The sequence below is a fragment of the Acipenser ruthenus genome, unplaced genomic scaffold, assembly GCF_902713425.1.
Source record: "Acipenser ruthenus unplaced genomic scaffold, fAciRut3.2 maternal haplotype, whole genome shotgun sequence".
NCBI lineage: Eukaryota > Metazoa > Chordata > Actinopteri > Acipenseriformes > Acipenseridae > Acipenser > Acipenser ruthenus.
In genome coordinates this window covers 608,184-625,585 of record NW_026708779.1, presented here as the reverse complement: position 1 = coordinate 625,585, position 17,402 = coordinate 608,184, and the positions used below count along the sequence as shown (strand labels likewise).

At 41.6% G+C, this 17,402-nt stretch overlaps 2 protein-coding genes across 6 annotated transcripts in view; one reads left to right on the top strand and one right to left on the bottom strand.

Moving 5' to 3' along the window:
- The window catches only part of LOC131735988 (SLAM family member 8-like), a 46,653-nt gene extending 37,212 nt beyond the window's left edge, over window positions 1–9,441 (top strand). For 2 of the 4 annotated variants that reach the window (XM_059021776.1, XM_059021775.1), the window contains exons 2-6: window positions 443–769; window positions 1,731–2,003; window positions 2,839–2,958; window positions 3,972–4,051; window positions 6,519–9,441. In XM_059021776.1, coding sequence (XP_058877759.1) covers window positions 443–769; window positions 1,731–2,003; window positions 2,839–2,958; window positions 3,972–4,051; window positions 6,519–6,614 — 896 coding nt within the window. In that variant the 3' untranslated portion in view covers window positions 6,615–9,441. Of the gene's footprint in view, window positions 1–442; window positions 770–1,730; window positions 2,004–2,838; window positions 2,963–3,971; window positions 4,052–6,518 lie in introns of all 4 variants that reach the window. The other 2 variants (XR_009327848.1, XM_059021777.1) reach the window with 2 other exon arrangements.
- Window positions 9,442–14,229: 4,788 nt separating this feature from the next.
- LOC117409995 (CD48 antigen-like) overlaps window positions 14,230–17,402 on the bottom strand; it is a 36,602-nt gene continuing 33,429 nt past the window's right edge. For both annotated transcript variants that reach the window (XM_059021770.1, XM_059021772.1), the window contains one exon: window positions 14,230–16,163. In XM_059021770.1, the coding sequence (XP_058877753.1) occupies window positions 16,065–16,163 (99 nt within the window). In that variant the 3' untranslated portion in view covers window positions 14,230–16,064. The remainder of the gene's footprint in view (window positions 16,164–17,402) is intronic.

The window sequence follows — 17,402 nt, the reverse complement described above, 5'->3', positions numbered from 1 at the left end:
ATCCATTCTCTCACCTCTTCTTAGCTTTATTAACAGGATCACTGGTCTTAAGTTTGCTCAAGTTGCTGAATCGAGTTTTGTATTTGAATGTTATGAAGTACAGAATCTATCATCACCCTTCACGTTGACCTCTGCTCTCTGCCCGCCACACTGGGGTCATGTGACTTGCTGGTTTGCGTTTGATGAAGACCTAACGCTTTGAGATGCTGCCTTCATCCTCGGTGTGCGGCTGCGTTCTGTGATTCTGTAGGTCCAGTTCGATCGTGTTACAATCACAATGAAGTTACAATGACGATGCATCTCATGACTGCAGTGTTGTATTGTGGGATCGTGTGGGATCTCTCTGGTCAGGACTTTATGAAGCCTTGTGCCGCAGAGCATATAGGGCTGTTATGATTATCCAGGCAAAAGCAATAAACCGGTCTAATCTTTTCGTTTTTAGGACCTGGCCTGTCTGCAGCTCAGCCTGACGTCCAGCAGGTGAAGGGGATTGTGGGGGAATCATTAACTTTCCCTGTGGAAATAGCAAACCTAACGACTGAAATAGTCCAGTGGAGACATGGCCCTGCAGGTCCAGACATCCTTATAGCAAAAATTCTGGATGGGAAGATTGAGACTGATATTAATGAGAGATTTAAATCACGACTGCAGTTGAACATGAACACTGGCTCCCTGCAGATTCATCATTTAAACACAGAAGACAGCGGGACCTACCAAGTGGAGACACTGAGAGACAATTTTAACAAGAGATTTTACCTGTCTGTTTACAGTAAGTGTTACATTTCTCCTACGCTAAGTAACTTTCTTTCTTTCTTTCCAAGCCAGCTGAAAAGAATGAATAGCCCTGAATTAAAACCTGCTAGAACGAACTGAACTGAAAGCTGGTTGAATCATTTCTCGTTCAATGTATTTCACTTCTGAAACTACAGGTGGGGGTGGGGGGTTGGGGGGGGGTGGGGGGGTGGGTGTTGGGGGGGACGACAAACTAGACTGAATCAAATTCCATTTTTGTTTGCAGTTCTTTTGATAAACAATTTCTCGTATGTTTGTAAACACAGTTTACCCTTATAAAGGGTTTTGTAGTGTTTTCCGCCCATGCTTTTTCCCATGATAATACTATACATTTACTATAGTTGACCATGGTTTGTGTTTTAATACTCTTTACCAGACCTCTCTGTGCTTTAGAATGCTTCCCTATGCTTTACCACACCTCTCTGTGCTTTACAATGCTTCCCTATGCTTTACCAGACCTCTCTGTGCTTTACAATGCTTCCCTATGCTTTACCAGACCTCTCTGTGCTTTACAATGCTTCCCTATGCTTTACCAGACCTCTCTGTGCTTTACAATGCTTCCCTATGCTTTACCAGACCTCTCTGTGCTTTACAATGCTTCCCTATGCTTTACCAGACCTCTCTGTGCTTTACAATGCTTCCCTATGCTTTACCAGACTTCTCTGTGCTTTACAATGCTTCCCTATGCTTTACCAGACTTCTCTGTGCTTTACAATGCTTCCCTATGCTTTACCAGACCTCTCTGTGCTTTACAATGCTTTCCTATGCTTTACCACACCTCTCTGTGAGGATAATAATGATGAGCTCATCAGAACGTGCAGTAGAGAATGACAGTGAATGCACGTCAATATTAAAACAGGAACAAACTCCAACAGTGAGAGGATATAAAGAAGCCCCTTTCTGTATCATTCATGGTTGGATTTTGTTCCCTTCCGCAGACCCGGTTCCAGAACCTCATGTTGAAAAGATCAACGGGAGTGAGGCGCTGGCTAACAGGAGCTGCACTCTGCTGTGCTTTGTGGGAAACGCCAGTGAAGTGAACGTGTCCTGGATGAGAGACGGGAAGCCACTGAACACAACAGAACTGGATCCCTGGCAAGAAACAGAATCAGATTCCGTTGTCTTCACCTGTGTGGCCAGCAACCCTGCCAGCAACAAGAGCATCACTGTGACACCTTCACATTACTGCGGTAAAAGAAAAGGCAACAGAGGTAAGAATCCTGATTCTTATAAGCAATAGCAACCCTGCCAGCAATCTGACTCTTCTCATCAGCAATCAGACCATCACTGTGACACACCTTCACATTACTGTGATGAGAAAGGTAAGCCTCCTGACTCTCCTCATCAGCAATCAGAGCATCACTGTGACACACCTTCACATTACTGTGATGAGAAAGGTAAGCCTCCTGACTCTTCACAGCAATCAGACCATCACTGTGACACACCTTCACATTACTGTGATGAGAAAGGTAAGCCTCCTGACTCTTCTCATCAGCAATCATACCATCACTGTGACGCCTTCACATTACTGTGATGAGAAAGGTAAGCCTCCTGACTCTTCACAGCAATAGCAACCCTGCCAGCAATCAGACCATCACTGTGACACACCTTCACATTACTGTGATGAGAAAGGCAAGCCTCCTGACTCTTCTCATCAGCAATCAGACCATCACTGTGACACCTTCACATTACTGTGATGAGAAAGGTAAGCCTCCTGACTCTTCTAAGCAATAGCAACCCTGCCAGCAACAAGACCATCACTGTGACGCCTTCACATTACTGCGGTAAAGGTAAGTATTTGTTTAGACAGTTTATCAGTTTTAATGCCTCTCCAACCTGTCCATTTTCTTCCAGTATCACAATAGACAGCCCTGCACAGCAGGCTAATTTCTGAATACTGTAGGTAAGATCACTGTTATGCCTTGTATCAGGTTGTGAGATTGATTTGAAAGAGTTCTCAAGATCGATACACCAAGGAGAGAGGCGAGGGGGTGGGAGAGAGGCTCTTTATACTTCAACTGGTTGTTTGTTTATTTTGGTCCTCAGATGATTCCCCAAGGAGTCACATTTTGATTCCTGTGATAGTGCTCGCTGTGATCGGAGTCGTGGCAGGCATTTTGATCACACCGTATCTCAGGAGACGGAAGAAAGCTGTTGAGAAAGAAGGCAGGTACTTGTTTTATAGTTGAAACCTCCTTTAATCACGATGTGCTACAAATACCACACTTTCGAGTTTCACACAGACCCAGAGAGAACGGGTTTCTGATTGGGATGAAACTTGCTTCAGACTTTCTTCAGCACTAGTGATTGCGAATGGTGTGTGTGTGTGTGGTAAAGATGTGGGCTTATTTATCAGTCAAGTGTGGTGAAACTTGTGAAGGTAATTCCTTAGCACTGAGAGGATCAGTATCTTGGGGTGTGTGGAGATGCTGTCTGTCTGTCTGTCTGTCTGTCTGTCTGTCTGTCTGTCACTCTTAAAATGTTTATGCATATCTAGAGCAGCCCTTGTCTGATTTGTGATAAAAACTTATGAAGGACCTTCTTCAGCAAGTTAGAGAATGTATATATTTAAATATGTTTGACTGTGTAATTAAATTTAAACACATGTTTAGTAGTTTATCTTTTTATGAAAAAATGTTTGCCAGCATTCCTCATCAGTCTGTGTGTTTTCTTCAATAAATGGTATTTTCTTGACCTTAAGTGAATTGAAAGATGTGTCACTAAATTCCTACACTTACTTTTTTATCCCTTTTTATCAAGGGTAAGCAACCTTGGCTCTTCCAATGTATTCCATTGCAGATCTTTGTTCCAACCAGACCCTTCATTATTGTATTCACCCTGTTGGAGGCCAATTAAATAATGAAGGGTCTGGTTGGAACAAAAACCTGCAATGGAATGGATTGGAAGAGCCAAGGTTGCTTACCCCTGATTTTAAAAGTTGGTCATACTTTAGGTTGTTTTTCATGCAAGGAACATAAGAGAGTTTACAAACGAGAGGAGGCCAATCAGCCCATCTTGCTCGTTTGGTTGTTAGTAGCTTATTGATCCCAGAATCTCATCAAGCAGCTTCTTGAAGGATCCCAGGGTGTCAGCTTCAACATGTCAGATTGAACTCCCTGCACCCTCCTGTCTGCAGGAATATGATTCTTATTTTCATAGTCCTTCTCTTGTTTTAAAAGGTTGCAAGGCTTCCAGAAACTCGGGTGATATCGAGTACTCGGAAATTATGAGCACAGCGCCTCCTACTGGCAATGGACAGGTCAGTACCCCTTTTGACAGATAACAGACCGTGGAAGCCAGACCAAAGTTAGATTCGAAACACAGGACGGGCAGCAAATCCATTTCAAATGTGTGGAGTCCACACAGAAGCCTTCAGTTGAGAGGAGATCTCACACTCAGTGTCAACCACAAAGCCTTTGAAATGTTTACACACAGCAGGGTCTACAGAAACACATTCAATACGTTCATGTCATTCATTCATTTTAAATAGGTCTAAGTGTCGGGCGTCTCTCTCTCTCTCTAATCGTGCTGAGAGTGTGTTTCATTCTCTTGCACTCTTTGCATGACAGACCCTCCCTCCCCTCTCCTCTCTCACTCCCTCCCTCTCCCCCCTCCTCCCTCTCCGGTTTCCCCTCCCCCCTCCCCTCTTCTCTCCCAACTCTCCTCTCATCTCCTGTCATCTCCTTTCCCCTCTCCCCATATCTCCCCCCTGTCTCTCCCCTCCCCTCCCCTCTTCTCTCCCCTCTTCTCTCCCATCTCTCCTCTCATCTCCTCTCCCCCATATCTCCTGTCTCCCCCTCCCCTCTTCTCTCCCCTCTCACTCCCTCCCCTATCATTTCCTCTCCCCTGTCTCCCCTCCTCTCCCTGTACCTCAGTTTTATATCAGCTGATCTGTGGGGTGCTGGGTGTCTCTTTTATAATATATTTCATAAAACGGGCACTAGATTGTGAGACGCTGCTCACGAAACTTAGTTTATAAAAACGTTTTTTTTTCTTTTTTTGAAAGAATGTGACCTTCTCTGAAACAGATAACAGCTTTATTTTTTTTTTATTTATTTATTTTTTTTTTAATTTATTTTTTTATTTTTTTATTTTTTATTTTTTTTTTATTATTTTTTTTTTTTTAAATTTAGTCGTCGCCAATTATTTTTACCCCGGTTTTCACCCCAATTTAGCATGCCCAATTATTATCTGTATCCCCGGCTCACCGCTCGCAACCCCCCCACCGACTCAGGAAACGGAGGCTGAAACACGCGTCCTCCGAAACGTGCTCCTTCCAAGCCGTCATTTTTCGCACTGCAGATCCACAGCAATGCTACCAGACCTATAGTGCCGGAGGACAACACAGATCTGGCGGCTCCGCTGCAGAGCCACAGGCGCCCTATCGGCCACAGGGGTCGCTGATGCGCGGTGAGCCGTGGATTCCCCTGCCGACCTAAGCCCTCCCTACCCGGGCAGCGCTCAGCCAATTGTGCGCCGCCCCCTAGGAACTCTTGGTCACGGTCAGCTGTGACATAGCCTGGATTCGAACCAGCGATCTCCAGGCTATAGGGCACATCCTGCGAGGAGCGCCTTTACTGGATGCGCCACTCGGGAGCCCAACAGCTTTATTTTTAATGACTCAGTCTCCAGACACTGAATCAGCCTTTTGTCAGCGTCTGTCTTTGATATTTAAGACACTCTTCCTGATGTAACTTAATAGCGTTAAAGCTGAAGGCAGAAATGGAACCCCCTGAAAGCACAATATAAACTATTTAAACCATGAGATAAACTTTCAGGAAAGTCTGGGAGCCATTAGGGTATGAGTCAGAAAGCAGACCAGCATGAAAGAATAAAGACATGCTCTATATGTTCTGTATGCACGTGGAAAATGGTGTGGCAGACTGACTAGATATAACGCTATCAAATATCAATTACTGTAGCATTTTTACACAAACCAGCCTGAGAAAGACTTCCAGTGGAAACGTTTGCCATTGAATTTACACTGAAGACGCTGAGAAAGACTTCTAGTGGAAACGTTTGCCATTGAATTTACACTGAAGACCTTGAGAAAGACTTCTAGTGGAAACGTTTGCCATTGAATTTACACTAAAGACGCTGAGAAAGACTTCTAGTGGAAACGTTAGCCATTGAATTTACACTGAAGACGCTGAGAAAGACTTGTAGTGGAAACGTTTCGCATTGAATTTACACTGAAGACGTTGAGAAAGACTTCTAGTGGAAACGTTTGCCATTGAATTTACACTGAAGACGCTGAGAAAGACTTCTAGTGGAAACGTTTGCCATTGAATTTACACTGAAGACGCTGAGAAAGACTTCTAATGGAAACGTTTGCCATTGAATTTACACTGAAGACGCTGAGAAAGACTTCTAGTGGAAACGTTTGCCGTTGAATTTACACTGAAGACGCTGAGAAAGACTTCTAGCGGAAACGTTTGCCATTTGAATTTATTACATTACTTTTAGTATTTCTGAACCTGGTAGTTAGACTTTGGAGTCTGGCAAACAGACGTTGAATCTTGTTTGTTTGAACGCAGACCACATTTCAAAGCGTTTTTTTTGTTTTGTTTTGTGAAACAGCGTTTCATGACGATTAACAGTCTGCCAGACTATAAGCGGTCTTTAACTGTATTGAAAAAACAAAACAAAACAATTGTATAGTCTATATATGTTAACTGCAATACCAGACACTGCAGATTTCCTTTCCTGCTTTCCATCCCTAACAGAACCACACAGAACGGTCTGAAGATCAAACGAGAGACAAACAGATGACCATATACTACGAACTCCAGCCACTGAGCTCCCAGAATGCACCGTGCTGACGCAGGAAGGAGACGGTTACTGTTCTGCGGGAGTTTAAACCCCATTCTCTTAAAAAAAAAAAAACAGCTGAGGTTTTCAGATCTGTTTTCTTACCTCTTATGAGCTCTGGCAACACAACTGTGAGTTAGGTCCAAGTTCACGGGACTCTAGTCGAAGTTCATTCATCAGTATTAAAGTCCTGTATGTGCGTGAACTCGTATGTAAAATGCTGGGCAGAATATTAGCAACGCTTGTCATTTGCAGCGCACATTTCTTGAAATATGTGCAATATTTAGTTTTGAATCCTTCAATGTGCAGCTCTGGCCAAATGTTTAGCAGCATCACCCTCTATATAGAATGAACTCCCTCAGCTTCATAGAGTCCAATGAAAGCTGCTGAATAATGTTCCCTTGTTAACATATTGAATTCCACCCCCTCTATATAGAATGAACTCCCTCAGCTTCATAAAGTCCAATGAAAGCTGCTGAATAATGTTCCCTTGTTAACATATTGAATTCCACCCCCTCTATATAGAATGAACTCCCTCAGCTTCATAAAGTCCAATGAAAGCTGCTGAATAATGTTCCCTTGTTAACATATTGAATTCCACCCCCTCTATATAGAATGAACTCCCTCAGCTTCATAGAGTCCAATGAAAGCTGCTGAATAATGTTCCCTTGTTAACATATTGAATTCCACCCCCTCTATATAGAATGAACTCCCTCAGCTTCATAGAGTCCAATGAAAGCTGCTGAATAATGTTCCCTTGTTAACATATTGAATTCCACCCCCTCTATATAGAATGAACTCCCTCAGCTTCATAGAGTCCAATGAAAGCTGCTGAATAATGTTCCCTTGTTAACATATTGAATTCCACCCCCTCTATATAGAATGAACTCCCTCAGCTTCATAGAGTCCAATGAAAGCTGCTGAATAATGTTCCCTTGTTAACATATTGAATTCCACCCCCTCTATATAGAATGAACTCCCTCAGCTTCATAAAGTCCAATGAAAGCTGCTGAATAATGTTCCCTTGTTAACATATTGAATTCCACCCCCTCTATATAGAATGAACTCCCTCAGCTTCATAGAGTCCAATGAAAGCTGCTGAATAATGTTCCCTTGTTAACATATTGAATTCCACCCCCTCTATATAGAATGAACTCCCTCAGCTTCATAGAGTCCAATGAAAGCTGCTGAATAATGTTCCCTTGTTAACATATTGAATTCCACCCCCTCTATATAGAATGAACTCCCTCAGCTTCATAGAGTCCAATGAAAGCTGCTGAATAATGTTCCCTTGTTAACATATTGAATTCCACCCCCTCTATATAGAATGAACTCCCTCAGCTTCATAGAGTCCAATGAAAGCTGCTGAATAATGTTCCCTTGTTAACATATTGAATTCCACCCCCTCTATATAGAATGAACTCCCTCAGCTTCATAGAGTCCAATGAAAGCTGCTGAATAATGTTCCCTTGTTAACATATTGAATTCCACCCCCTCTATATAGAATGAACTCCCTCAGCTTCATAGAGTCCAATGAAAGCTGCTGAATAATGTTCCCTTGTTAACATATTGAATTCCACCCCCTCTATATAGAATGAACTCCCTCAGCTTCATAGAGTCCAATGAAAGCTGCTGAATAATGTTCCCTTGTTAACATATTGAATTCCACCCCCTCTATATAGAATGAACTCCCTCAGCTTCATAAAGTCCAATGAAAGCTGCTGAATAATGTTCCCTTGTTAACATATTGAATTCCACCCCCTCTATATAGAATGAACTCCCTCAGCTTCATAGAGTCCAATGAAAGCTGCTGAATAATGTTCCCTTGTTAACATATTGAATTCCACCCCCTCTATATAGAATGAACTCCCTCAGCTTCACAGGAGTCCAATAAAAGTTGCTGAATAATGTTCCCTTGTTAACATATTGAATTCCACCCCCTCTATATAGAATGAACTCCCTCAGCTTCATAGAGTCCAATGAAAGCTGCTGAATAATGTTCCCTTGTTAACATATTACAAAATGTTCATATAGGTTTTTTTTTTTCAACGCTGCAATCCTAAAATTCTAAGGGATGCAAAATTTTTGGGCAGAGCTGTATAATTGCATACAGTATTAGCAATTAAAATATGATTTCATGTGCTGAGGCAATTTATCAATATTTGCCTTTTGCACTACAGCTACAAAAAAGTACCTTCGATAACGGAGATAAACCAGGGAGTTAACACAGAATGCAGTGAAGTTTCCAGTACTTTCTATCTTTGTAATTGTTGATGCCAAAAGCCGTGGGCTGTTTTATTGCAAAATGCTTTACTGTCAGTGTTTTTGTTATAAAAACAAATCCGACACACACCATCTGTCTTTTTTAGTTCCCGGTTTCAATAAGACATAAGCAATGATCTCGTGTGGTTTATGAATAATAAAATGTATGGACATTTATAACAATAAAACAGACCCTGCAAATGAAAAATTAAAACCAACCCTGATACAATTATGAAATCTCTTAGAAGCCTGGTATCTGCTGTCTAAATTGCTAGTTCAGGTTTTTTACTTCATCTTATCCCTATGATTCTGTGTGACACACGCATCCACAATGTCTAGAATTCACATCCTAGCCTTGTAATTAATGTATCTCACTGTATTTAATGTATCTGCATTGTTTTTTTTTACTGTTTGTATTGAATGTACTATGTCCTGTATTTCACTGTATTTAATGTATTAAGCATTGTTCCTCACTCTCTTGTAAAGCGCTTTGTGATGGAGGTCCACTATGAAAGGCGCTATATAAAATAAAGATTTTGATTGATTAAAATAATATTAAAAAGTTTAAGTATAAAAGCAAGTCTTCAGGACCTCTCTCACTGTGAGTGGCAGTGAATTATTATTTCTTAGCAGACGCCCTTATCCAGGGCGACTTACAATTGTTACAAGATATCACATTATTTTCACATACAATTACCCATTTATACAGTTGGGTTTTTACTGGAGCAATCTAGGTAAAGCACCTTGCTCAAGGGTACAGCAGCAGTGTCCCCCACCTGGGATTGAACCCACGACCCTCCGGTCAAGAGTCCAGAGCCCCTGACCGCTACGCCACACTGCTGCCCCTATTGAAGATACCTGTGGAATTACGCTACAAGGAGGAGACCAGACCCCGTTTCAGATCTTACCATTTATTAGTTCCAAATACCCACGTCATATTCTACACTGAAAGTTAGTGTTCAGATACAGTAACTTCCGCTAAGAGAGACAACTGATGAGATTACCTGAACCCCTGGAGAGAGCCCTCAGACTGATACAATGATGGTCCACGATCATCCTGGAGGTACTGGGAGCTTCTCTGTCCATGTCGCCTCTACGTCTGGAGTTTATTATTATTTGTTTATTTAGCAGACGCCTTCTTTATCCAAGGCGACTTACAGAGACTAGGGTGTGTGAACTATGCATCAGCTGCAGAGTCACAAATTATCAGTTGATTTGCCACACCTGGTGTATCACGGATATTTGTTCATCAATAAACTGTTCTCAGTGTATTATACAAAATGAACCATTCCTCAATTGAATTACAAACAACAATTAATTATCCAGCATCAATCCTTCAACTACCCCATAAACCAGTTATATAGATACACTAATAAACCAATTTCCTAACCCATTATTTTAATTATTAAATCAAGCTTAAATAAAAGCTGTCATTCCTAAAACTAATATTAAGTATAGTTCATAAAAAGGTACCAATTCTAATTAATCACTTAGTTTCGTTACATCCCCTCTCGAAATGGAGCTTCAATGTTCATAGAAACGAGATATTCAGCCGTTCAAGTGCAACCAACCGCTAACTACTCTCTCTTACAACGAGACCATATTTTTTCTTTTCCCCATACATTCCTGCACACGCGTTGTCATTTCCATCATTCTAAACCCAAGTTGCCATAGCAACTCTACTTATGTCACCTCCACAAACTGGGTCAACATGACCAGTGCATTCTCTCATATGATTACCAAGACATTTGCTCCACTACGATTGATCAACACATTTTCAGTCTACAATCTGAAAGCTGTTGAAGGCTAGATCAGGATTATAGCGGGAGTTTCAATGAAGACTCAAGTCAATGTTTTCAATCCCTCTTTCCTGGTGTTTTGCTTTGATGGTTCTGAGCGGTCCTGGGTTCTGTCCCTGCGATCGGGACATCACGGGACAGGTAACGGAACCAGTTTATGGTAAACACTGCAGGGTGTTCTGGGAAGAAAAAAAAATCCACCTGTTCTTTTTTATTAATATTGTATTTTCAGTTTTGTTTGTTAAAGTGTCTGCTTTGTGTTTGTTTGTAACTTTGTAAACGAGTTGTGTCATCTGTATTATTCACATGATATATGTCTGTTTATCCACGGTGATGACAGAGTAAACAGACATGAATATCCTGGTATATTATTTGGTTTCTTCGCAGTGTATTACACACAGCTGTCTCTTCTATAAACACATTTAACTGGTAGTGCTACCCGTGTATGAGTTTCCATAGTAAAGACACAGCAAAGTGTAATAAAGCACTCTGTTAAACTGGGCGACTGTGCAAAAATGAATTAGGATCAGCGATGAGCGATTAATGTTGTTTTTCTGAGTTTAATTAGGAAACAGAATCGGCTCAAAATAAATTTAACGGGAGGTCACGTGATCAAAAGTGAACCATGAAAACAAGCCTTATATATGTGTAAATAATTCATAATGTGTTGTTTTTTTCTTTCATCACGCCACTGAACAGCTGTCTGAAATCAAACCATATTGTATTTCTGTATGTTTTTCCCCAGTTGACAGCAATACAATGACATCATATTTGCTGGCCTGGGGTAGTTAAGCATAGGTTAGCTCTTACAAAGGGCTCCCACAGTAAAAACATCAAGCATGGTAAGGCATAGGGAAGCATTGTAAAGCACAGAGAGGTCTGGTGAAGCATAGGGAAGCATTGTAAAGCACAGAGAGGTCTGGTAAAGCATAGGGAAGCATTGTAAAGCACAGAGAGGTCTGGTAAAGCATAGGGAAGCATTGTAAAGCACAGAGAGGTGCGGTAAAGCATGGGGAAGCATTGTAAAGCACAGAGAGGTCTGGTAAAGCATAGGGAAGCATTGTAAAGCACAGAGAGGTCTGGTAAAGCATAGGGAAGCATTGTAAAGCACAGAGAGGTGTGGTAAAGCATGGGGAAGCATTGTAAAGCACAGAGAGGTCTGGTAAAGCATAGGGAAGCATTGTAAAGCACAGAGAGGTCTGGTAAAGCACAGGGAAGCATTGTAAAGCACAGAGAGGTCTGGTAAAGCATAGGGAAGCATTGTAAAGCACAGAGAGGTCTGGTAAAGCATAGGGAAGCATTGTAAAGCACAGAGAGGTCTGGTAAAGCACAGGGAAGCATTGTAAAGCACAGAGAGGTCTGGTAAAGCATAGGGAAGCATTGTAAAGCACAGAGAGGTCTGGTAAAGCATAGGGAAGCATTGTAAAGCACAGAGAGGTCTGGTAAAGCACATGGAAGCATTGTAAAGCACAGAGAGGTCTGGTAAAGCATAGGGAAGCATTGTAAAGCACAGAGAGGTCTGGTAAAGCATAGGGAAGCATTGTAAAGCACAGAGAGGTCTGGTAAAGCATAGGGAAGTTTACAAACGAGAGGAGGCCCCATTCGGCCCATCTTGCTCGTTTGCTTGTTAGAAGCTTATTGATCCTAGAATCTCATCAAGCAGCTTCTTGACTCTGCAGCTGATGCATAGTTCACACACCCTAGTCTCTGTAAGTCGCCTTGGATAAAGGCGTCTGCTAAATAAACAAATAATAATAATAATAATAATCCCAGGGGGTCAGCTTCAACAACATGAAACCCTGCGTGCACGCAAGAATAAAATATAATATAAGAAATGAAACACAGAGGACTCCTTGCTGCAGAAGCGGGGCAGCTATCAAATAAACCACACAACGTTAACAATAAACTAACAGGCTCACTGACCGGGGAACCCCAACACACTGCACCTCGTGTTGGAAATGATCCCCTCCCGGTCAAACACAGCCTTCCTGGTGTGCGACATGAAGTTATAGTCTCTCCACGTTCCAGCTCCAGCTCCAGCTCCAGCTCCAGCTCCAGCTCCAGCTCCAGCTCCAGCTCCAGCTCCAGCCTGCAGCCTGCAGCTCGGAATCTCTTTACAATTCAGGGTCTCTCTCTCACAGTATTCTTCCGCATTTATAAAAGCAGTAGATAATTGACAGGGCGAGATCGAACAGCAAGCCACTGGCAAGCAGAGTCATGGAACGTGAGACGTGGTTGCTAAGCAACGGGGGGGGGGGGGGGGGGGGCGGGGGCGGGTCTTTTGATTGCACGATGTTAAATAAAATACCTAGATTATTTTCACATATATATATATATATATATATATATATATATATATATTTCCAATAGCATGTCTCAAAACTACAGTTCTAGGTGATGCTAACTGTTATAGCAGACCCTTAGAAGTTAATCCTGTTATTTCAATCCATACCGAACTGCCCTTGAAGAAAAATATTTGCCATCTTTGATGCAGTCGGTGTCTTTTTCACTGAAGGCATTTTAAAGAAATCGTGCAGCTCTGCGCAGTCGTGTGTTCAATCATTTACCAGGAAGGAAGCAAACTAAACCGGCTGCCAGGTTCCTGAACGCAGTGTGACAGGCAGCGCCTCAATCAGGCAAACGTTGGCTGCATTTAATTTGACATTATTCTTTCAGAAATGGGTATTTTCACAGGGGAATTGCATGTCCCGTGATAACCCTGCACGATATACAACCATAATTAGAATTTATAGCATTTGAGATAAGGGGAAGAATGACAATACAGAAGCTGGTCTTGTTTACCCATCTTATCACTGTGGGAATAAAACACAGCTGTGATAAGCAGGTGTGATATATATATATATATATATATATATATATATATATATATATATATGCGAACAAAGAACATAAGAAAGTTTTCAAACGAGAGGAGGCCCCATTCGGCCCATCTTGCTCGTTTGGTTGTTAGTAGCTTATTGATCCCAGAATCTCATCAAGCAGCTTCTTGAAGGATCCCAGGGTGTCGGCTTCAACAACATTACTGGGGAGTTGGTTCCAGACCCTCACAATTCTCTGTGTAAAAAAAGTGCCTCCTATTTTCTGTTCTGAATGCCCCTTTATCTAATCTCCATTTATGACCCCTGGTCCTTGTTTCTTTTTTCAAGTCAAAGAAGTCCCCCGGGTTGACATTGTCTATACCTTTTAGGATTTTGAATGCTTGAATCAGACTGAACAGATTCAATTCTTTTAGCCTGTCTGCATACGACATGCCTTTTAAACCCAGGATAATTCTGGTTGCTCTTCTTTGCACTCTTTCTAGAGCAGCAATATCATTTTTGTAACGCAGGTGACCAGAACTGAACACACTATTCTAGGTGAGCTCTTACTAATGCATTGTAGAGTTTTAACATTACTTCCCTTAATTTAAATTTAAATTCAACACTTCTCACAATATATCCGAGCATCTTGTTGGCCTTTTTTTTTATAGCTTCCCCACATTGTCTAGATGAAGACATTTCTGAGTCAATTATAAATAAAGAAGTAAAAACACACACAATATACCTCAGGTTAGGGTTTCTTGCAAATTTATTTTTTCATTTCATTTTCTCCCCCCTTTATTTAAAAGTACAACATTTTCATATAATGAAAAATAAAAACATCAATTTACAAAAAGACCATTAGGGGGCAGCAGTGATCGCACAGCGCACATAGATTTAATGAAATTAATAAATAAATGAACAAAGTGCTCTTTAAGATAAAATCTACAGCAAAGGGGAAACATTAATTGTGAAACATGGTTTCTGAAATGGAGGAACGAATTAAAAATATATATATATATATATAAAATCATATTTACAACATTTAAGACCCCAAAGCAATGCCTGGCTGGATGTAAGACTCCAATCCCACAGCAGTGTCACCCAGTCCAGGTTTTACTACCAGCTTGATCAGCCCCAGTGTGTCTAGCTAACAAGCTCAGGTGTGTCTTATTATTAAACTCCTAGTGAAACCTGGACTGGGTGACACTGCTGTGCAGCGGGAGTCTGATTCCCAGCCCTGCAATGTAATTCCAGTCCAGTCTAGTCTAGTGATATTAAACTGCAGTTACAATGTAATTCCAGTCCAGTCTAGTGATATTAAACTGCAGTTACAATGTAATTCCAGTCCCGTCTAGTGATATTAAACTGCAGTTACAATGTAATTCCAGTCCAGTCTAGTCTAGTGATATTAAACTGCAGTTACAATGTAATTCCAGTCCAGTCCAGTCCAGTCTAGTGATATTAAACTGCAGTTGCAATGTAATTCCAGTCCAGTCTAGTGATATTAAACTGCAGTTACAATGCAGGGATGGGAATCAGACCCCCATTTGTATTTATTTCCCCACACAGAGAACTTGAAGCTTCAGCGTGTATCCTGAAACCCCATGACCGAGCTTCCTCACCTACCAGGGGAGACCCTCGGGGACCCCTGCGCTCCCCTGACTGTGTGACCCAAAAATCGACCAATCACAGTGCAGCGTTTGCCAGAATTCCAACACTTCATACATCCTGTGCAGAGACATCACCCCGTGCTCAGAACGCCAAACCTGATTGCAAAAAAATACAACTAAAATAACTTCTTGTTGTTTCTTCAAATAATCTTCAAATGTTGTTCCAGGGGGGGAAGGTGAATTAGCCCGCTCCCTCCCTCTCTCTCTTTAGGGGTTGAGATTAGGGTTAGGGGTAGAGATTCGGTTAGTGGTAGACATTATGTTTAGGGGTAGAGGGTAGATTTAGGGGTTAGGAGGCTAGTAGGCACCTATTAGCCCATTCCTATGGGATGATTTGTCCTTGATAACGTCCCGTTCAATCAGCTGATTTGAAACAGATCGGTTATGAGAGCATGGGAGTTGATACGGCTGTAAATATACAGTGCTTATAAGAGTGACCCCTCCTCTATTAATTACCACGTCAATACAGATGGGATTGCTCCCCCAATGCTCCTGCAGTATCTAGCGTGTTTGCATGACTATGAGCGACCAAATAACACAGTCAGAGTGTGCTGGATTATAAACACACAGTCTCACCTCCCAGACAGTTGAAATTACTTCTCTGGTCTTTAATATTTTCCAGTCACTTTAAATTTCTCAAATTGAATACTTTTTAATGGACTTTAATCTCTCTCTCTCTCTCTCTCTCTCTCTCTCTCTCACTCCTCTCTCTCTGTCTCTCTCTCTGTCTCTCTCTCTCTCTCTCTCTCTCTCTCTCTGTCTCTCTCTCTCTCTCTCTCTCTCTCTCTGTGTCTCTCTCTCTCTCTCTCTCTGTGTCTCTCTCTCTCTCTCTCTCTCTCTCTCTCTCTCTCTCTCTCTCGTTTCATCATGGCTAAGCATTTGAGGGACGCAAGCGTTTCCTTCCTGCGTCAGCACGGTGCGTTCTGGGAGCTGGGCGTTCGCAGTTCATCGTAGATGGTGGTCAGCTTTGCTGTCGTTTGCCGAGCTGCAGCGAGTTCTGGTATATCCTGTGGAAAAAAAACAACAGGAAATCCAAATCTGCAATGCGTTGTGCTGAAATCCATCTCTAAAGACGTTACCGTAGGTTATTCCCTGACTCTTTGTAATGTCTAAGTGTGTAGCCATTCTGTCTGCAGACTGCCTATTACATTATATGGGATTTCCTGAAAGGCCTTATGCCTTTATAGTTAATCACATTAAAAATCCATTTCCTTTGACTCACAAGATGAAACAGTGTTTGAAGTATGTTTGAGGGGGGGTGGGAGAGCAATTAGGGTCCGAATCTCCGGCTTTTGAAGAGGTTTGTTTTGAAAGCATGCATCATATGGCTTCTCGTGAAAAGGAACCATTCACTGAAGCTCAAAGGAAGTGGTTTGAGGCAATGTTTACACTGAGACAAAACACATTCCTAACTGTTTATTTGACTCGTATTGGATTTCTAAGAAATTTCTGTGAAATTTACCGGTTGTGTTGTGATATGTAGTCCCCTGTGAATTCCCATTTCTGATTTTTTTTTTTATCACTTAAAAGTTAACACATGGGAAATGTTTGCCAGCGCCCGTCACGCTGCGTTCAGGAACCTGGCACCTGGTTTAGTTTGCTTCCTTCCTGGTAAATGATTGAACACACGACTGCGCAGAGCTGCGCGGTTTCTTTAAAATGCCTTCAATGAAAAAGACACCGACTGCACGGGCAGCAGTGTGGAGTAGTGTTCAGAGCTCTGGACTCTTGACCGGAGGGTCGTGGGTTCAATCCCTGGTGGTTTGATACTATATTTGCAGTGAAGAATAAAAATGACATCAAAGCTCTCTGTCTGTCTGTCTGAAAAGTCAGGCAGCTGTTTGTTTGTTTTTAAAAACTGACACCTTTACTGTGAAACAAATCCGTTAAGAATGAAACTAACACTTACTTGTGGTTTTAATACAGTCGCATTTATAAATACAATTTTTAAACAATATATCTATCTATCTCTCTATCTATCTATCTATCTATCTATCTCTCTATCTATCTATCTATCTATCGATCTATCGATCTATCTATCTATCTATCTATCTTTCTATCTATCGATCTCTCTCTCTATCTCTCTATCTATCTCTCTATCTCTCTATCTATCGATCTCTCTCTCTATCTATCTATCTCTCTATCTATCTATCTATCTATACACTGTTTACATTTTGATCTATCTATCTAACTAGCTAACTATCTAGCAGTGTGGGGTAGTAGTTAAGGGCTCTGGACTCTTGACC